Raw genomic sequence first — 19,963 nt, forward strand, 5'->3', positions numbered from 1 at the left:
TCCGCTCACTACATACAGCAATGCACGGTTTCCACTCAGGCTATGGTTGGCGGTTCGAGTCCGTAGGGGTGTCGACAAGGAGCTAACGCGAAGGAGGTTACATGAATCGCAGCAACAAGCGTGGCTTGGACTAGGTCCCTATTTCGCTGTCACCGAATCTGGACAGGTGGTTTGGGGTCCGTCTCGGCAAACTCGAGGACTTCGGAATGTCCTTACACGTCAGAGTCTCATTCCAATTCCCGGCAGCAAATTTCGTACAGACTCGAAGGCCACGTGGCACGAGACCAAGACAAACGAGAATGGAGTCCAATTGGTTTGGGCAAGTACTGGCACGGCTGGTACTGTCCCTTTGATTGAGCTATGCCCGACGCAGTGGCGGGATCAGTGTCAACCTCGCCGCATCGGCTGGCACTATGGTGGAGTTGCTGGAACGGGATGCAACCGTTCTACACCTGGAGCCGTCCTGGAGGAGATGAGACAGGACAAATACCGGCCTGGATACCGCACCGTTTTCCGATGCCGACGTTCTATACATGGAGCCGGCTCCAACGATACATACAGAGGTCGAAGTCTCTGCTTGTCGTGGATGCCGGGGGATCGCGACGTTTTCCGTTTGCCCTACCTCAACCTAAGGACAATGAGAATGCAATATACGAAATCGGGGCAATACCTACATGGCAAGGATGGCTTCAACCCAAACGCATACCTTGTTGAGCCGGATGATCTTGCTTTGGCCGTCCGATTCGAATGCGGCCCTGGACCAACATATGTCAGGGATTATCAGGGGATCCCATGGGCCTAAGGGTAGGTTCGGCGGGATCTAACGGTTATATTTGTTTTGCTCGAGATGTAGGGTTGCTCTATGAGATGGCTTATTGTTTCCGGGAGAACTTCATAACAGCTAGTCTCTGCATCATCAAGATGCTCCGATCGTCAAGCATACCTAGGTACATGTATCCAGTTTCTCACACAAAACTGCCCTAGAGTCCAGGGGCGACTTCGCTATAGATTCCCCGTCATCCACTTCCCGTGAACGCTGTCAATCCCATTCAAATAAGCTCTCCGAGTCTAGCGTACAAGGGCAGCTCCGTAAATGGAGTCCAGTTTAGGATCGGCAGCCGCTCGTACTTGTTGCTTTAGTATTACGACGTTTCTAAACTCCTTGAAGAGTGTCATTGTTCGAATGTTGTTGCTCTCTCTGTCGCTCAAATTGGTGGGTTTTCCTTGCTGTTCCAGCTCCACAATTTCCTGCTCCCTTGCTAGCTCCTTGTCTTCCTTGACCAGTAAGCTTCCCTGCTTGACCGGGCCAAATTGGAAGAAGTCCCGTGCAAGGAGAACCACAGGTAAGCCTCCAAATGGTTTCCAGGTTGTTGTGTCTGGGTTGAAGATGCTGGATGCGAAACCAGGTCAGTATTACCAAGTATTTGTGGGCCGCTCAAAGATAGGCCAACCATTTTGTACGTACCTTTTCTGCCACTCGGTACGTACCTTTTCTGCCACTCGGTACGTACCTTTTCTGCCATTTGGTATCGCTCACAAATCAGAGTCGATAACCGGGGACAAAACAAATAAAACGGTGGCCCGTTTATTTCATATTACATTGGGGACACTGATTAGAGGGAAATGTTGGTCCGGTAGCAATTATCCAGCTGTGGCATTTGATGTGGCGAGCCATGCTCTCCTTTGCCGGTGGACCACGAATATCCTCGACGTGATTATCACATTAACGTGTCCTGAGAGGAAGCCAAAGCCCATTATAATGATATGCTCCAGAAACTTAATAGAGCGATTTTTAATAATAATACACTCACGCCCGTAATCTAATACCGTGGACCCTCTCTACGTGGTTCTTGAAGTGGTTCAAGTGCTTGAACTCCAACGCCTCCTGCTTGCACTTAGGGTGGTAGCACGACATCTGCTTCACGCCACCTAGCTGCTGCACATGCTTCCTATCGAAATGGTCGCACATCACCGCCGGCCGGCAGTACTTGAACGTCCTTTCCTCATAAGACAGAGTTTCATCTCCGATACAGAGTGGGCATTGCTTCTTGTCCATTAGCAGTGGAAAGGAATCAAGCCCGGGAGACTCCTCCTTCACTACAACATCGGTCCGTGCCCTCTGCCGGACGCAGTCCCTCTTTCTGGTCTCTCGCTTATCGCACAACGAGACCATGAGCTCAGCAGCCTGGATGCGGAGTTCGAGCAGCTCTGCGGAGCTTAAGTTGTCTGGCTGGTTGCAGAGGATTTCGGCGAGCTTGGCGCGCTCAGGTATCTGTAAGTCGACAGCCGGCTCAGTATACTCTTCCTCGCCCTCGTCGGCCTCGATGTCCCAGGTAGGACGATTGTAGAAGTAATCTTCTCGGTAAGCTCGCCGGATATTTTTCTTCCGCTGCGCCTCCTTACTTGCGATCAACCTGGTAAGTTCTCGAATCCGGTCCTCGTTTTCTGCACCTTTGATCCGGGACTGGCTGCCTTTGAGCTCAACCCTCTCTGCCTTCAGTCCTTCAATCTCTGGGTCGGGCGGCATCATATCCCAAACCTGATCGGGAACCATATCCTTCCTCGCACGGGGGTCGCGCATGTGGCCAATATGCGAGAGCATTGCAAGAAGGCTGTCTTCGGTCGGCTCCTCGAGGAACGCGTTCTGAAGGTGGAACCCAACCTTTTCGTTAATGTATGCGCTGTTGAACGTAGCCCACTTGGGGTCGTGACGCATCATTTGATCACGGACAGCATCAGAGGCGTTGCCTGTGTGCTGTTAGATTGGACAAGGCAAACTCTAGGGATGGAAAGAACACACCGTTTGCCGCGTTGGCTGCTCCCCTACGCCAGGCCTTTGGTTCGATCGCTCTTTCCTCTCCCGCGTCGAGGGATTGCCGCGTCATATCGTCTAACAGCTTCTGGTATGGAAGAGGTTGATACTCGGAGTCGCCAAGTCGACGGAAAATAGGCCGTTTGAGCCATTCCTCCTTCCACCGAATGGGAGTACACTTGACTGGTCCCCTGTTCTTATACTGAAAGACTTCTCTAACGCTGGTGAACTTCGACGCAGCAAAAGCGCGGTCGTGGACCGCAAGGCTGACGATGACCGTTATAAAACAGAAGATCAACCTCCGAGTGGGTGTGAAGAAGAAGATGGTCCTAGAGGGAGGATCGTTAGCTCCAAGACGCCAAAGATAAGTAGGTAATTACTTACGGCTTCGGCTTGTTGTCCGCGCCTTTATGGTGCGCAAGCCTGATGGCCATAGCCAGGGCGTCCTCGCCAGTTTCCGGGTGGCGTACGACCATCAGCTGAATGTCCTCGTAACATAGCGCCTTTGGGCGTCCACGTCTCTTGTACTCTTGCAACATTATCTCTTCCAGCAACCTAGAATGCTCATCGGGCGCCTTGTCTTCGTCGCTAGGGACACTCCCAGTAGCTTGCCCGGGGAAGAGCTCCTCGAGAGACCCATCCTTGCCGCTCTTTCTTTCGCCATCTACAAACTCGGCCGGCCGGGCCCCCGTAAAGGCAAGGCCGAGGTAGCACCCCAAGAGCTGGATACGGTGCCTCTCCCAAGAGAAGATGCCGGTGTCGTACTTGATATTGAACGTCTGCATGACTAGCAAGGTGTCCGCGTTGGCAACGTCTTTTCCACGGGTGCATGGTGCTTGTAGGCGGTACCTCGGGACCAGAACCGTATCGTGCCACTTGCAAGGTGTGTCAGCTACTGCGTCGGTGAACTGAAAATGGGGATGTACCTTTTTAACTTCTTTACTATCGTTCGTATCCATATAGCGGCCCGTGACACTGGCATACAGCTGCTTGTACTGGCGGAAATACTGCCACGACGCGCTCCACGATACGATCCGGCATGTTTGACACAGATATTCGAGAAAATCCATCGCCATCGCTCGGTTTGCTTTCTGCATCACCTCTCGCCAGGTTCCTGATAGCTTAGCGAACTCGCAATATCTCGAGGTTCATTAGTCAAATAGAATGGTATAACAGGAAGGGAGGCGACCATTTACCTCTTCCATTTTCGTAACAAACCAGCGATGTTGATCTTAGTTTTGTCGGCATAGTCGGGTATAAGGAACTTTGTGTCCTCTAGCTGCTTGCGGAGAGCTGCACGCTGTTCGGCTGTATAAGCTGCTGGCCGTTTCGCTATCCGCTTCCCAGCTTCTTGTTGCGTAAAGCGCTGAACGAAATGCGCATTGTAATGCCGGTCTTCGGTGAGCGGCTGCGGCGGGCGACGTGCTGGCATGGCGATGGCGTTGAGTGTAGAAGGCAATACCGCTGACTCTAAAGACAATGGCCGACGATGCGGGAACGACGGGAAGCGCGGGCGGCGCCATCTTATGTATGTGTGGCTGCACTGGGAAGCCGAAAATGGATGCTAGGTAAAGCGGGTTCCTGGATTCCGGGAACGACTTCTTTCTCGAAACCAACTGTTCAGGACTGGGACGCTTATTGGAAGATTGTCTGGAAAGGTACCAAGTACCTGGCTGTGACCAAGCGCCCCGCACTGTCGAGACACCCGAAAATGGCGGCCCTGCCCTGCCAAATTCGGCGGCTAGAACAGCAAGTTCTGTACTTAAGCTGTAAAGAAGGCGAGGACCAGTGGGTGGTACGCACAGAAACGCAGGAAAAGCTCCTAGCGCTCTCGCCACTGTACGAAGTGTCCTCGTGGGACACAATTGCCAATTACATTGTCCTGGGGCATAAGTCGGGAGAGATCACGCTGCTGCAGTCGGAGCCCTGTTCTTAGGTAGATTACATAGAGCAAGCGAACCTCGGCTTTTCAGTTATCTAGGTGGTCGTTAAAGACACATTGAGGTCTCCACAACACATGATTGGATTCAAGATGTTGTGGATCGCCGCAACAGAGAAAGTTGAAACAGATGCTTAGGTCGGCAGGTAAATCCATATAGCCGGCGGCAGTGAAGCATCTCTAGGCGCTCCAACCGGGTAACCGGTAACCAGCAATGTTACATTGCCGACCTCAGTTGCCGATAGGCACTCGCAATGTCAGAACGCCGCATTAAGGGAAGTGGTTACCTAGTGCGTTCCCGGAGACAGAGCAACGATCAGGCATGCAGCTCATCCGGGCCAATCATTGTATAGGCGCGATCGTAGATCTTTGCCTTGGTGTCATCGGGATCGACGTCCCGACGTTGCATGCCGATGTGGAGGTAACCGACTTGGCTCCAGTCCCCAGATACTCGGGCCTCAGGCTGCTTCCGCGAGTCTCCCCCGGGTGGATTTCCTTATGGCCACCTCATTCAGCCGGAGAAAGGGTTCAGGGACAAGCGAAGTTAGTAGCGAACAGACATGAAGACAATGGGACTACGTGCTCGGCAAGAAACTGAGTTCTATGATACTCACTAATACCTTGGCTACGGGACATAAAAGGAATCTGATGGAGCACTGCTCAAAGTTGATAACTTGACGGATGCCCCGCGTCCTGCCATCCCCGTCAATACGGCGAAATCTCCACGGCCACATTCATGTCCTAAGCAATCTCCAATCTTCAAAGGCAACATGAAGGCCTCGCTACCTATCCTGGCCCTAGCGGCCCTATCATCTGCCAGCCCTATGTCTATTGAGCTGCGCCAGAACTCAGGTGTCGGTACCGGCCCGTTCGCGCCAGCGGTATGTAGGAGGCCCGGACCCCCGGTGTTCAAAGCCAGGGGTAATACCAGCAGCGTAAACATACCAGACCATCTAACATACCCCCCATCCTCACAGGGCTACTACACCACCCCCGCCCTCACCGGGCACACCTTTTACGCCCCCAAAACCATCCCCTCCAACACCAAACTTCCCGTCATGCTCTGGGGTAACGGCGGCTGTTCCGCCGACGCGACCGGTCAAGCACCCTTCCTAACCCAACTCGCATCCCACGGCGTGCTGGTCATTGCAAGCGGCACCCCCCGCGGAAGCGGCAGCACCACTTCGGCGCTCATGACCCAGTCGATCGACTTCATCACCAAGAACGCGGGCACGGGAGACTGGGCTAACATTGACGCGTCGCGCATCACGGCGGCCGGGTGGAGCTGTGGCGGGCTGGAGGCGTATGATCAGATCTGGGATGCGCGGGTGCAGAGTGTGGGGATTTGGAGTTCGGGATTGCTGAGTAACTACTCGGCGGCGGAGGGGTTTAGGAAGCCGGTGTTCTTTTTTCTAGGGGGGAGGGGGGATATTGCGTATCAGAATGGGGAGAGGGATTATCAGGCTATGCCCGGTGGGGTGCCGAAGTGGAAGGGGAATTTGGATGTTGGGCATGGGGGGACGTATACGGAGGTTAACGGGGGGAAGTTTGGGGTTATTGGTGGGTATTGGGTGCAGTGGGTTATGCGGGGGAATGTGTCGGCGGCGGAGTATTTGATGGGGGATGGGGCGAGGAGGGATGGTTGGGAGGTGGTGAGTGAGGATATGGAGAGGTTTGAGGTGACGCCGATTGCCTGATGGACAAGGTGGTGTTATGCCGCCCGTCTATCATGAATCCATGATATGTAGCCCCCTTTTCTCAGTCTGAAGTCTAAACGATTGGGGTTAGGGTCAGAATGGGATTTAGTGGACTGCCTTCGGAAATTCGGCCTCCCAAACTTAGGAACAACAACATGAAGGCACTTTACCATCTTTTCTCAAGAGTATGCCAAACCAGCACCGCACATTTTACACTCGCGTTCAACATTTTCGGCATCCTTTTATCTCTGATAGTTACCATCGTCTTCACTCTTCAATCTTCACCGCCGGCTTCATTCCAATACTTAGTGGCACGAGGTACGTTTAGGTTGAATTGATACCAACCGTGACCCGTCTCGCCTCGCATCGTTGTATGATGACTGCTCATTAATCACCACTATCTCGTCAGTCCTATTTGCGTCCGGTTTATTGCAGGAGACATGACGTCTCATTCAACAGCCAATACAGAGCGCATCCTGGCCAGGCCAATACGCGGCCGAATCCATATTCACCGTGACAGGCATGTCGACAATGACTGCGTGGTTTTCATTCGCTGCAATGGACGAGAATTCCATATCGAGCTGTCGCCTTTCTTCTTGTGCAATTCACCTTCCATCTCCACTCGGTACGACAAGTTCATGGCCGCACCCAGAGATGAAGTTGAGATGGACGCAGAGGAAGAACATCCGGAAGAGATAGTCGCCAGCTTTCATGACTGGCTCATCGACGTCTTTAAGCCAGTTTTTTTTAAAACTCGCTCCAGACGTCCCGCCGTCTTTTGATCCGGACATGATTCGATCGGGGAAAGTGAAGCCCCTGCTTTCCGAATATCTTTTCCCTGAGACACATCGATGTCGATTCGAATCAGAAGTCGACAAGCCCTTCCCTATTTATATGCCAGACGAGGAGAGTGAGTTTGCGGAACCTCTCTGCCATATCAGGCCAGACCTCGCAAGAGAAGTCGAGCGATATGTCAAGTTCTTCGATCCGTCTGTGGTCCGAGTCTCGTTTCAGCGCCCAAAACAGGCACTTAACGACAATCCTACTCGAGTTCTGGTCTATTTGGATGGCTCGGGTGAGATGACAACTTGCTTTTTCAAGGGATTCTCTCCTGGGGAAGACGACCGCCTTGAGAAAGAAGTGGAAGCCCATCTTCGAATCCTCAAGTCCAACGTCGTGCCCGAGGCGCGCGTGATCCGTCTGCTTGGCGTTGTAGCAGTCGCGGATGGCAGAGTAGCAGGTTTGCTACTTACTTATGTCGACTGCCGCCGCGATTACGACGGGATTCTAGACGGCATCTATCTACGTCGCACGCCGGTCTCGCTAAGGGAACGTTGGATAGCCCAGATCAGAGAAGCGGTTCAGCAGCTCCATGAGGGAGGCGCTATCTGGGGGGATGCGAAGGCCGACAACGTCCTGATCGATAAGAACGATGATGCTTGGCTGATCGACTTTGGCGGTGGTTATACTGAAGGCTGGGTCGACAAAGACAAGACTGACACGAAGGAGGGGGATTTGCAGGGGGTGGAGAGAATTGCTGAATATCTGTTTAGCGAGGAGTATGAGTCTGCCTCGTCAGATGAACAGTTTGACTTTGACTCGGCGTCGGAGTAAGCAGTTTTGGAGGATTAGAGGCAATACATCTCGTTGTGTCTATAGTATGCATGATGATTCTCGCATGTCCTTTCCCAAACCTGGCAGTCAAGGCATCTCCGTTGAGCACCTACATGGGCGAATGTCTGGCTTCTTTAGGCGCATCAATGGCAACCCCATGATCCAGATCAGTCGCCGTCACCGACGACGTCGGTTGCATATGCACTTTGGCTTCGCCATCCGTGTTCTCGGTAGACGACGGCGTCTCGCCGGGGTTCAATTTCCCCTTCTTCATGGAACCCCACCTGATGCCAGCACCAACAACAGACGCGGCGCTCAAGGCCAGCGTGACGTAGAGAGTCATGACGATCGAAGTGCTGACAGCGCGGAGCGCCTCGTCGTGGCTCTCGTCCGGCAGTGAGGACAGAATCTGGGTTAGGTCGGAGCCCAGGATGGCCGACGCATCCTCGGACGGCAGGAGCGGGGCGAGCCGGCGGCGCATCTCGCCCTGGAAGATGGCCTGCGCGACAGCTACAAAGACGGACGCGCTGAGGTTCTGCACCAGCGTGATGAAGGTCACGCCGATGGGCACGTCGGACGTTGGTAGTAGGGTCTGCACGACGTAGCTGGGCTGGCCAAACCCCATGCCCACGCCGAAGCCGTATAGGAGCTGGTAGCCGACGATGCGGGCCGTCGATCTGTGACAGCGAGGGTCAGGGGTCAGTTGTCTTCCGCTGTGCCAACCATTTTCACTCTGTACCAGTACCTCCAAACCAGAAACGTCATGGTATCTAAGACAATGGCCTGGGAAGAATAAGCAAACTGATAGTAGAAAAACCAGATACGTACGTGTCGAGGTTGGTGACGCTAAGTAAAGCAGACCCGGCGACGGTGAGGGCAGTACCGAGCAGGATGGCCGGGTTATAGTAGCCGATGGCACTTGTGAGCCCACCCGCTACAATCGAAGACACAACATAGCCGGCGATCAGAGGTGTAAGCAGCACCCCTGATGCAAGCGGCGTCTGATCTCGTATGTCCTGAAACCATATAGGCAGGTACAAGACAGCGACGTAAACGCCCCCGGTGATGCACATGGAATAAACAGCCGCGAGCCATACATCACGGTTGCGCGCCAGACTGCGTGGTATGGTGGTCGCAGTCGGTGACACCTTCTGGATAACGAGGAAGGCGACTGCCAGGACAGCGAAGAGGACAAGGAGCGCAATGATCCGCCCGTTGTCCCATGAATACGCAGAACCGCCCCATTGCAAGGCCAGCAGCAGACAGATGATAGCTGCCACCATGCAGATCGTCCCGGGGAGGTCGAGCTGGCGCAGCTGCGCGGAGACAGTCAGATGCCGGGATTCCCAGGGTGTGTGGACAAAGACAGAGCACAGAACCACCGTCACGGCCCCGAGTGGTAGGTTGATGCCAAAACACCACCTCCATGTCGACGACTGGATGAGCCCGGCACCAATGAAGGGCCCGACGATGGCGGCTAGCCCGAAGAAGGCCGACATCACCCCGAGGTAGGCGGCTCGTTGCGCAAGCGGGACTACCCCCAAGGTCAGCAAAAGCTTTCTGCGCGGCCGTTTACGACCTCCAGTCCCCAGGCTACGTCTACATAGTTAGAAGGAAATCATACCTAACTTGGTCAAGATAAGCACACTACCCGAAAAAATCCCCGCCGCGCCCAAACCGGCCAGCGCCCTACCAACAATAAGCGCAACCGAGTTGGGGGCCACGGTGCAGACCAAGGACCCGATCTCAAAGAGGACAATGGTGACCAGGTACACGAGCTTGATGGAGTAGAGCGAGTACAGCTTTCCGTAAAAGAGTTGGAAACTGCTCAGGGTGAGGAAGTAGGCGTTGGACCACCAGCCTATGTCCTCGGACGTGTTGAACTCTTTGCTGATGACAGGCACGGCCGTGGCGAGGATTGTTTGGTCCTGCATCCATGTTGTGTTTTTGTGAGTGACTTGGTGTCCGCTGGTGCCTGGGTGTAAGTCAGCTCTAGTAAGACTTACCATGCCGGTTAGGAAAACAGCCACACAGAGCCCGACCATGACCAAGGCCAGCCCGGCCGAGCTTGGCTGTGTGACACTGGCACCTTCATCGACACCGCTGGGTTCATTTTCAGCGGGCTGGGACGACATGGCGGTCATCTTGTGTGCCCTAAGTTCGGCTTAGTGTTCAATGAGACGGATTGAAGGAGCGCTGCAACCGAGCGAGGATGAGCGAAAAGGGCTTTCATGAAACAAAGGGCCAAGACGGGGGGAACTGGCTGAAGCTTGGCCTGGGGAAAGCAACTTGAACCAGGCGCCAAGTTGAACCGTTTGACGGCTGCTAGTAGTATTGAAGGTAGGTAGCCAACAAATGAGTTGGCATGCCTGCACGAGTCGCCAACGACGATCTCTTCCCAAGCTTAGCTGTGCGTACTGTGTAGGCAGGCAGGCAGGCAGTCCGTGTCGGACGCGGCTTGTTGGTCGGTTGGTCGTGCATCATCAACCAACAGCATCACACTCATCTCGCGAGCCTGCTATTCCCGGTCTTCACCCAATGGAAGTCTAACATATCAACTGCGTCCTGTGTACCTAGGTCTCTCTCTGCTGTGGAGGTGACTTGACATTTCCAGGGTGTAACATGGTTGGTCTTTTGCGGTCAGGGCATTGATAATACTACCTAGCCAATGAATGATACCAGTAGTTGCACCACCATACGACCATCAACATGCCTACCCTATGACCATGGCAAACTGGCAGGATGTCCAGCTAGTCTGCCTCTGTAGGTACAGTACCTACACTCTGTTACTCCAGCATGGAATACAGCCGTACATGACCTATCTAAGCGCGTGCCGTGGTATCCTGTTCCAGTCCGAAGAGCAAGATCAGGTTGCCTAATATCAGAACATCGCCGGAAGACCGTACTTCTCCGACTGCAGCTGCGCAACACATGCCACCGCTGCATTGCACCCGCTATAAACAGCCGCGTTCGCAGCCTTATACGGGGTCACGATATCCCCAGCAGCAAACACCCCCCTGACACTGGTCTGAAAGAAAGGCGGGTTGGCGACCACGTCACCCGTTGGCGTCAGTGCAAGTCCGAGCTGTTCGACAAACGGGCCCTGGACACTGGTCTTGGGGCTATTCACGATGAGCGTCTCTTCTTTGGTAGAGCCGTCGGTGAACTCGATTGTGATTGAGGTGCCGTTGCCGTTGTTGGTATTGGTGTTGGTGACATGAAAGCGCTTGATCGGGCGCGGGTCAACTTTGAAGTTTGCCTTGGCGGCCGCGGCAAGAGGATTGATAGCTGCTGTGGCTTGTTCGTTGCCATGGGTGTAGAGGGTGACCTCCTCGCTCAGCTGGGCGGCGTTTCCGGCTAGGACGAGGGCTAGCGCTGGGATGATGGGGGGTACGACGAGAACGCCTGTTGATTTGGTGCCCCGGTCCTCGTAGCCGAAGCAGAAGAGGCAGTGGAAGCTGGGGAGGTGAATGTCAGACAAGGTACGCCGGGAGATATTCGATGTGCCTATGTAGGTAGGTAGTAGGTACTTACATGCGCCGTGCCCACGCGTCCTGGTATCCCTCGATCTCGGGAAAGGAGTCGGCCTGGCCTACAGCCAGAATGACTTTGTGAAAGTCGTACTCCATGCCAGACTCGTCGACGACGTGGAACTGCGAGTCGCTCTTCTTCTCGATCTTGGCGACACCGACGTTGGCAAACTGGATGGTGGAATAGCGGGCCTGGATGTCTCGCTTGATAGCAGCACGGAACTCCTTGGGGTCCTTGTGGTCCCAGGTAGGCACCATGTGCATGTGGCTGGACCTGGCGTTTCGGTAGCGCTGGTTGTCAAAGACGACGGCGGTATGGAGCTGGCGGGCAACCGTCGCTGCCGCTGTCAAACCGGCAGGACCGCCTCCAATGATGGCAACATCGATAAACGCCATTGCAACTTACGGTGGGACGCTGAGCAAGATAGGGGAAGCTTGGAAGGAGATGCAGAAGCCTGGCATAGTAGTAATAAGGGGGATGGGAGCACCTTTCGTCTTTTGATGCGACCTAAGACTCACTGCCTCGGAGGAGTTGAGCCAAAGCTGCTCGCCTCACCCAACACGGATTCACGGACTGACGGCACGGAAATAATGAATGCGTTTGCCCTGGAACTGATCGTTCTGCAGGCGGATTTCCAAGTCACCAACTGGCGGCCGACGTCCGCGCTCAATGATGTGCATGGATTGCCCACCGCTACCTTTCCACATACCGGCAGCAGTCCGGTACAAGTTTTGCATGAAATATGTAGTTGGTGCTGCTCGTGCGAGCTTCAATGTTGGCCCTGCTCACGTCCCTCCCAACCGCTCGTCAGTAAGGTACAGTACTTGTACCCAGGTATCCCAGTCCGCTGCACCAACTCTAATCCTTCTTCCGTAGTCAACTCGGTTCGTCTTAGGCTATTTTCGGGGGAGTGATGGAAAGGAGGGGATTGCATTACCCCTTCAGGGGGGCAGTGCCAGACAGTACCCTAACCCTGCCCCCTTTTTGTCAGGCGTTAGGGTCAAACTCAGGGGTAACAACAACATAACAGCTACCCCTTCTCTCTCTTGAAACCAACAATATTAGAGGGAACGCCGTTCATGTTAGCATTGAATCCTAGTAGCTGCTTCCTGGATATCAAGGTTTCTCGCCCGCAATATATCTTAGCCCACGCTGCCGGGACCTGGTGTTGGGGGAGACAGAGGAAGGTACGGAGTAGAGAGGTTCAGCGTAGTGTATTGTCAAGGCTACTGTAAAAAGGAAGACAAGGAAAAAATATCCAGGCCAAGGTATATTTGTACAACCTCTAAGAACAGGCCGAAAAAGGGGCGAATAGCTGGCGTATAGCTGGCTGAGCCGCTGAGGTACCTTAGTGTGGGCTTGGCCAAGGCCCACACGACACCTGGACTACCCCGTTTCTCCCCCTCCTTTTAAAACATGCGTTCAACGTTCAGCGTTCACCATTCACCGTCATAATGGGACAAGAGGTATTTGATGCCAGCGATATCCACACCAACACGGATCGCTATTGCGACGAGTGTCGCCAAATGGCGTCCTTCACGGGGCTTTCATTCCACCGCCGGTTCAGTAAGCCCGGCGTGGCCAAGGAGGCTACCATGCCGCACCAGGGGCTGGTGAACTGGCGCGATGCCCCGGACCCCAAATGCGCCCTGTGCGGGTTTCTCGATTCCGAGCTCAACAAAGGCCCGGGCGAGTACCTGTTTGGGCGAGTTGGCATTGACATCAAGGGCTTCGCCTTGCCGGGTAAGACACTCCAACTACTACCTTACCTCCTAGTACTCTAGGGTTGAAGCTGGGCAGACTTGCTGATTTTGTACTCTATCTCTAGGAGATGCCGCTGCCAAGTTCACCGATGTAATGCGGCCTCCGGTGGACCCGGCGAGCGATGTGGTCTTTGACAAGGCCAGGAAATGGATCAAAACCTGCTGCACCTCACACAAGCAGTGCCGGGTTACTGGCAAGGACGGGCTATCCTATCTGCCGACTCGGGTCATTGACGTGGGGGTGGATGACGGGGACGCGCTTAAACTTCACGTCAGCGCCGAGGACGAGCAGGCAGAGTACGCGTGCCTGAGCTACTGCTGGGGCGGGGACCAGTTCAAGACTACCTGCGCCAACCTTGAGTCACTCACAGCCGAGATACCGAGGGACAGCCTATTCCAGACGGTGACCGACGCCGCGGAGGTCACCCGACGGCTGGGCTTGCGATATCTGTGGGTGGACGCCCTGTGCATCGTCCAAGACAGCGACGAGGACAAGGCCAAGCACATCTACACCATGGGCGCCATCTACAAGAACTCGACCATCACCATTGTCGCCGCGACGGCCAGCGCAGCGAGCCAAGGCTTTCTACGCACCCCAAGAGAACCCCTGCCGACAGCCGTCGTAAACCTGCCGCTGCCCAACGGAGAAATCGGCCCCGTTCACCTCACGCTTGACGAGCTCACCAGACAGGGCCCCTTGCGGGCCAAAAGCTATCACCCGCTCGACCAGCGCGGTTGGTGTTTGCAGGAGCACCTCTTATCGCCGCGGCTGCTGTACTTTGCCAACTGGAACGTCGAGTGGCACTGCCAGCACGGGGACGTGCAGTTTGTGTTTGACGACCTCTTTGGCAGAACCAAGTCTGTCCCGAACAGCTTCCGCCTCGAACCGGGCATTTTCGGGGCTGCGAGTGTCGGCGACGTCGCGGCGAGGACGTATGCCTTTGGGCGCATCCCGATCCGTCTGAATCTGTGGAGACGCATCGTGGAAGACTACACCAGGCGGGGGTTGACGGTGCCGAGTGATCGGCTGCCGGCCCTGGCCGGCATTACCCGCGAGCTGGAGTGGGTGTGGCAGGATGAGTGTGTCTTTGGCGTGTGGAAGTCGCCCGCGCTGGCGGCCCATTTCTTGGGTTGGCAAGCTACGAAAAGGAGTACGAGGTCAGGCATGGCACCCACCTGGTCGTGGGCGTCCATTTCGGGGGGTGTAAGGGTTCCAATCTGTGACCGCACACACATGAGCGTGGAACTGGAACTGGGGCATATCAGCTTTGATGGTAAAGGAGGTGTTCAGGATCAGGACGGAGTCGCAGAGCCGGGTCACGAATCGTATAAGTTCCCCCGCTTGACGCTGACGGGCAAGGTCATTGAACCGCAGCCCGAGACGATTCACACGCCCGAGGAGTCAGTTGCATGGCGCTTTGACCTTGACGAGCCTATCTTCCGGCACGAGGTGAGCCACCTGATGCTGGATTACCACTCGAACCTTGTGGATAGACAAAAGCGGACCGAAATGAGGTGCATAGCTATTCGGAAGATAAAGGACGAAGACGGTGTGTATGAGCGTGTTGGTGTGCTGAATTACGAGTATAAACGGGGTGTTTTTGAAGAGGATACCCCCTGGTTGAAGCTGGTCAAGGAGGCGGCAAAGGTCCAGATTCAGCTGGTGTAGCCCACCTACTCTTACGGATATGTCACTCGACGAGGGCTACATGCTGTATGCCCAGTGGAAGAGCGTTTTCTACACGTGTATATATGTACAGCGCCATGAATACAAGCCCAACGTTCCGCTGTTTAATATGGAACCTTGCATTCGGGTTGGTGACAAGCTGCAGACGGTCCAAAGCTGGTACCCTTCCTCTTTGCCGAGATACCGCTGGAACTTCCACCAACTCACACCCCTGGGCCCGTTGTGCCGCGGACGACATATGTTGTTGGGCGAAACCAGCAGCACTTTGTGGAGCTGATGCAAGTGACGCATGGCAAGTATCGGGTTGCAGCTATTCGAGGTCCCTCGCTTCCGGTCGACTTAGAGAGTACTCGGAGTAGGTAATTTATTGAAATCAGGTTCGGGCTGATTCACTCACCGAGGCCAACCTTGCACCATCAACCTCCCTGAAGTTGTATGTCTTAACTTTTGCGTACATGTACAACAATGCCTTAGCCTATCCGGTCTCGCGCGAGCAAGTCGGACGCACAGGGCTAAGTACCCGGATTGTCCCAGCCCACTCTAGGTCTGTCCCGTCTTTGATTGTCATGTCCGCCGTCTTGACCATCTTTTGGACTCTGCTATCAGTTACCAGAACCATGGCCAGCACCAGCACAGGTCCCAACAACACTCATACGCCCTCTACCGGCAATGTTGATATTCAGGACGATGCACATCGCCATGCCGTAGAGACATGTCTCAAACTACACACCCACCGACCCGACCTCGTGACTCTACCCTGTCACAACAAGGAGCGGTTCCACCAGCTCAGCAACCTAAACTGGTCACAGACAGCCCGTCAACAGCCCGCATGTGTCGCGACGCCGGATTGCGCCGCCGACGTCTCGATGCTGATCAAGACGTTGGTACAGGCCGGGGGTGCCCTTTGCCATCCGCTCGGGCGGGCACTCGCCCAACCGCGGCGACGCCAGTATCGACGACGCGGGTGTGCTGCTTTCGCTGCACCGCTTGAATCATATAACGTATGATGCGGGTACAAAGCTGGCGAGCACCGGTCCTGGGGCGCGCTGGGACGAGGTGTATACCGAACTGGATAAGTATAATGTCACGGTTGTTGGTGGCAGGGTTATGTCTGTTGGGGTTGGAGGACTTGCGCTGGGGGGAGGGTTGAGTTACCTGTCGGATGTCCACGGGCTGGTGTGTGATAACATCGTTAGCTACGAGGTAAGGTTCCCGGATTATCATCGGAAACTGCAACATACATGTTGACTGGTGAGCGTGCTAGGTGGTTCTAGCCGACGGGGAAGTCGTTGAAGCCAGCGAAACGACACACTCGGATTTGTTTTGGGCGCTCAAGGGGGGCGGCAATAACTTCGGTGCGTAGGTACCTGGATACCAGATGCCTCTACACCTAATGCCCTTGCCAGGCTGCGAACGATAGACTAACCACCCTGCGACGGCATAAAGGCGTTGTAACGCGCCTAGTGATGCAGACCTTCCCTGCACCGCAGGCATGGGGCGGCCTCCGCGTCTTCGCTATCGACCAGATGGCGGCGCTGATGCAAGCCTTGTACGAGTACCAGACAGCACCCAGGGACCCAAACGCCAACCTCATCATCAACCTGATCCCGACCAACGCCACGCTGCTCCTCACCCTGGTCTATCTCAAGCCGGTCGAGAACCCTACCGCGTTCAACCCATTCTACCAACTGACCCCCGTGCTTGACAAGACGGGGTTCATGAGCCTGCACCAACTCATGGCGCTGTTCCCGCCGGCTACGCTGCCCCGCTGGACCTGGTACGACACGTCGTTCAGGCCCAATGCCAACCTCTACGCCCAGATCAGCGAGTTGCTGGCACCCTCTACGCCCGAGGTGTCAGCCATCGCGGCCCGACCGTCCGGCACGCTGGTCATGGCCGTGCAGCCCATCGCCGCGAGTGCCGTGCTCGCCGGGCGGGGGCGTCTTGGCGGCAACGCGCTGGGCCTTGAGGCCGTGGAGCAGACGTGGTGGTCCGTGTCGGCGGCGTGGGCCAGTGCTGATGATGACGACGTCGTGGACGGAGCTGTATGCGCCCTCCGGGATAAGATTGATGATCTGGCTGAGCGCGAGGGGGTTCGGCTCGACTGCCTGTTTATGAATGACGCCAATGCAAGGCAACAGGTCATTGCGAGCTATGGCGTGAAAAATGTGCGGAGGCTCTGCGAGGTGGCGAGACGCTACGATCCGCATGGCGTCTTTCAGAGATTGGTCCCTGGCGGGCAGAAACTGCCTCGCTCGATGTAGCTCTGGTAATGGTATTAGTCAGGTCCAGATCTCAAGTTTGGGGACTCAATGGTTACATTGGTAGCTGTGGTTGACATTGTTTATCGGTCCAAGAAAGAGGTGGAATCCGCTTGGGGTGTGGCGGTTGCCGCACTCGAGGCAATGTCCCGTTCCTGGGGTGGTAAACTGAGGTTGGTACCTAGGCTGCTGCGCATTTCCATTATTTCTAACAGCTTCCTAGTGGCCGGTTAAATCTCGATCTAAACAGTAGCCAGCACCAACTCAAATCACACAGCATCCAACGGTACGTATGTCAAAGGAATAATGATCTTGTTGTTGGAGTTCGAAGGAGGAGAAATCCAGAAATAGGCCGGGGCTGGATGACAAATCAACCTTGGAGCCACGTAACAACCTAGGTACCTAGTGTACGTAGTTTATTTAGACTTAATTCGCGACCACGCTGATCAGTCTATCACGTTTGTGACAGTCCTGGGCTGTGTAGCCGTCTTTCCATGTTACTGAAATTGTCTTGGAGCCAACAGCCAACCCGCATCCTCCAACTCCTTCAATGCTTTTTCCCTTCTCTGCTTCACCACAGAAGTCAGCATTGATCCCCATTGGTCCAGGCAGCCCAACTTCTTCACCAGTTTAATTGGTTCTTTTCCCGAATCAACAACGGCTTCACAAGGTCGATTTTGCTTCCACACGTACGCGTTGTTGATCCGTGAGCAGAAGCTCTTCCGCCGATTCGGCGTACCATACTACCGTCTCGTTTGCAAAATGGTCGCCGTTACGACCCCGAACATTAAGCACTTTAGCCTCCCTCGCTTCTTCTACCAGCAGCTCACGTACAAACCGTTTGCAGCGAAGGATGTTGATCTCTCTGGCCAGACCGCCATCGTCACCGGAGCCAACACGGGCGTGGGCCTCGAGATCTCGCGGCAGCTGCTGGACCTGGGCATCAGCAGGCTGATCCTCGCCGTGCGCGACCAAGCAAAGGGCCAAGCGGCCGCGACCAAGCTCGCACCCACCGACCCATCCCGGATCGAGGTATGGCACCTCGACCTGCGCGACTACGACTCGGTCATGGCGTTTGCCGACCGCGCAAAGTCATCACTCACCCGGCTAGACATTGCCGTGCTCAACGCGGGCATCTGCCCGGCCAAGCGCATCTTCAACGCCAAGACCGGCCATGACGAGATCATCCAGGTGAATTACCTATCGACCGCCCTGCTGGCTATGCTGCTCCTGCCCGTCGCCAAAGCCTGCCGCGCCAACCAGCCCGCCCCGACCAGGATCACCTTCACCTCGTCCGAGTTCGCGGCCCTGGCCAAATTCAAATTTGACCTTGGAAATGAGCAACCAATCCTCGCCGCGCTGGATAAGCGAGAAGATCGTGTGGACACGGTAGACCGCATGTTTGTATCCAAGCTGCTCGGCCATTTTTTTCTTCGGGAGCTGGCCAGGCGCGTGCCTGCGCGTGTCGCTGTCATCAATGCCGCCTCGCCGGGTGCTATTCATGACTCTGAGTTCAACCGCGACCTGAACGGGACGGTTTCCGGGGCCGTGATTGGAGCGGGCCTGCGGTGGGTTGGCAACTCGTCGGCGGTGGGCGCGCGCATGGTCACGGATGCTGCGGTGAACCATGGGGAGGAAACACACGGGCTGTTCTGGTCGTTTCAAAAGCCCGCCGCGTAAGTAGTAAATTTGTTACAGCTAAGTTACCGCACCGGCTATGTTGCCATGGAGCAGAATGAGTGCTGACGTGGATATTGTTGCTAGAATGGCGCCCATCATCTACACGGAAGAGGGCGACAAGATCTCTGCACAGGTGTGGCAGGAGACGATGCAGGAGTTGAGGTTTGCGCACGTTGAGGATTTTCTAAGCAATGTCGCTTGCTGAACCGAGCAAAGGGTGTGAAAGAGCAGGAAGAATTGAAGTGTTTGAAGGATCGAAGTGATCGAAATGTGGAAGATTTGACGTTGCAGAAGACTCTTTGTAACGTAGGCAACGCGAATAGAGTGGTGATATTCGTGGTTGACCGAGGAAAAGTCTACATACAGGAAACGAAGGCTCTGGAAGAGTGGAAATACGAGGTTTGAGCTGGCTGAGTAATATCCAGCGTTGCATCGTGGGTGGGCCCACGTAACACTCTTGGCTTGTTTTTGATGGAAGACTTTGACGTGGTGGGGGCGATAACCCGAACCCCCATGAAGAACCCACAGACCCGCCTAGAAGAATAGATTCAATGGAAAGAGCCACCTGCAGGGGTTTCTCGGGCTAAATTTATTGTGGGTTGCTGTTGGAAATACAGCAGTGAGGCACGAATACTAGGCGAAATGCCCAGTGGTGATGGGATTCTTGGTCGATTGATTGATCAATTGTTGTTCAAAGTTATCCTGAATCGCAGGAGCTCTCCAGAGCTAATTTATCCTGGCGGGCGCATAGGAGCAGTAATTTCCGACGTTATTATTATTATTATTCCTACCCCGCTATGCCTATCTAACAGGCTCCTCGGACCCGCTCCAGCTATGTACAAAGGAAAAACCGTACCGTTTAGGCCGGGTAAAAACCTCTGTCGGACAAGTCTAGGAAATCCAATCTGACGAATGCGGTCAGTTGCAAAAGAGAGAAAGGCCTAGAGTAGGCCTTGAGGGCCTACAAACCAGTGGGCTG

At 54.8% G+C, this 19,963-nt stretch overlaps 8 protein-coding genes across 8 annotated transcripts; 5 read left to right on the forward strand and 3 right to left on the reverse strand.

Moving 5' to 3' along the window:
• Positions 1–1,807: 1,807 nt before the first annotated feature.
• Positions 1,808–5,084, reverse strand: N656DRAFT_840631 (uncharacterized protein; the record flags this gene model as incomplete). The annotated part of the gene is made up of 7 exons (XM_064818954.1): positions 1,808–2,472; positions 2,801–3,141; positions 3,197–3,687; positions 3,739–3,952; positions 4,009–4,355; positions 4,507–4,568; positions 5,039–5,084. 7 exons carry the CDS (start codon positions 5,082–5,084, stop codon positions 1,808–1,810), a joined length of 2,166 nt encoding a protein of 721 aa, XP_064664634.1.
• A 437-nt stretch (positions 5,085–5,521) lies between these two features.
• N656DRAFT_802998 (uncharacterized protein) lies at positions 5,522–6,448 on the forward strand (the record flags this gene model as incomplete). The annotated part of the gene is made up of 2 exons (XM_064818311.1): positions 5,522–5,632; positions 5,729–6,448. 2 exons carry the CDS (start codon positions 5,522–5,524, stop codon positions 6,446–6,448), a joined length of 831 nt encoding a protein of 276 aa, XP_064664635.1.
• A 155-nt stretch (positions 6,449–6,603) lies between these two features.
• Positions 6,604–8,062, forward strand: N656DRAFT_793429 (uncharacterized protein; the record flags this gene model as incomplete). Its single annotated transcript, XM_064817167.1, has 3 exons — positions 6,604–6,766; positions 6,917–7,188; positions 7,262–8,062. 3 exons carry the CDS (start codon positions 6,604–6,606, stop codon positions 8,060–8,062), a joined length of 1,236 nt encoding a protein of 411 aa, XP_064664636.1.
• Positions 8,063–8,171: 109 nt separating this feature from the next.
• On the reverse strand, positions 8,172–10,197 carry N656DRAFT_803000 (MFS general substrate transporter; the record flags this gene model as incomplete). Its single annotated transcript, XM_064818312.1, has 4 exons — positions 8,172–8,739; positions 8,891–9,596; positions 9,687–9,990; positions 10,069–10,197. The coding sequence occupies 4 exons, from the start codon at positions 10,195–10,197 to the stop codon at positions 8,172–8,174; spliced, it is 1,707 nt and encodes a 568-aa protein (XP_064664637.1).
• A 746-nt stretch (positions 10,198–10,943) lies between these two features.
• Positions 10,944–11,988, reverse strand: N656DRAFT_720854 (FAD/NAD(P)-binding domain-containing protein; the record flags this gene model as incomplete). The annotated part of the gene is made up of 2 exons (XM_064812468.1): positions 10,944–11,520; positions 11,597–11,988. 2 exons carry the CDS (start codon positions 11,986–11,988, stop codon positions 10,944–10,946), a joined length of 969 nt encoding a protein of 322 aa, XP_064664638.1.
• Positions 11,989–13,025: 1,037 nt separating this feature from the next.
• Positions 13,026–15,144, forward strand: N656DRAFT_742553 (HET-domain-containing protein). The gene is made up of 2 exons (XM_064812836.1): positions 13,026–13,336; positions 13,422–15,144. Exons 1-2 carry the CDS (start codon positions 13,048–13,050, stop codon positions 15,023–15,025), a joined length of 1,893 nt encoding a protein of 630 aa, XP_064664639.1. The 5' UTR covers positions 13,026–13,047; the 3' UTR covers positions 15,026–15,144.
• A 516-nt stretch (positions 15,145–15,660) lies between these two features.
• Positions 15,661–17,307, forward strand: N656DRAFT_803003 (FAD-binding domain-containing protein; the record flags this gene model as incomplete). The annotated part of the gene is made up of 4 exons (XM_064818313.1): positions 15,661–15,845; positions 15,934–16,246; positions 16,308–16,398; positions 16,490–17,307. 4 exons carry the CDS (start codon positions 15,661–15,663, stop codon positions 17,305–17,307), a joined length of 1,407 nt encoding a protein of 468 aa, XP_064664640.1.
• A 338-nt stretch (positions 17,308–17,645) lies between these two features.
• On the forward strand, positions 17,646–19,345 carry N656DRAFT_785732 (NAD(P)-binding protein). Its single transcript, XM_064816447.1, has one exon. It carries the CDS (start codon positions 18,067–18,069, stop codon positions 18,982–18,984), a length of 918 nt encoding a protein of 305 aa, XP_064664641.1. The 5' UTR covers positions 17,646–18,066; the 3' UTR covers positions 18,985–19,345.
• Positions 19,346–19,963: the final 618 nt, after the last annotated feature.

The sequence above is a fragment of the Canariomyces notabilis genome, assembly GCF_033297395.1.
Source record: "Canariomyces notabilis strain CBS 508.74 unplaced genomic scaffold N656scaffold_53, whole genome shotgun sequence".
Lineage (NCBI taxonomy): Eukaryota > Fungi > Ascomycota > Sordariomycetes > Sordariales > Chaetomiaceae > Canariomyces > Canariomyces notabilis.

What these genes read in the sequence shown, in the direction of transcription:
- N656DRAFT_742553 (XM_064812836.1), top strand. Translation starts at nt 13,048, where the DNA reads ATGGGACAAGAGGTATTTGATGCCAGCGATATCCACACCAACACGGAT. An exon ending in CAAGGGCTTCGCCTTGCCGG is followed by an intron (nt 13,337 to 13,421) that starts GTAAGACACTCC and finishes CTCTATCTCTAG; the next exon opens with GAGATGCCGCTGCCAAGTTC.
- N656DRAFT_785732 (XM_064816447.1), top strand. Translation starts at nt 18,067, where the DNA reads ATGGTCGCCGTTACGACCCCGAACATTAAGCACTTTAGCCTCCCTCGC.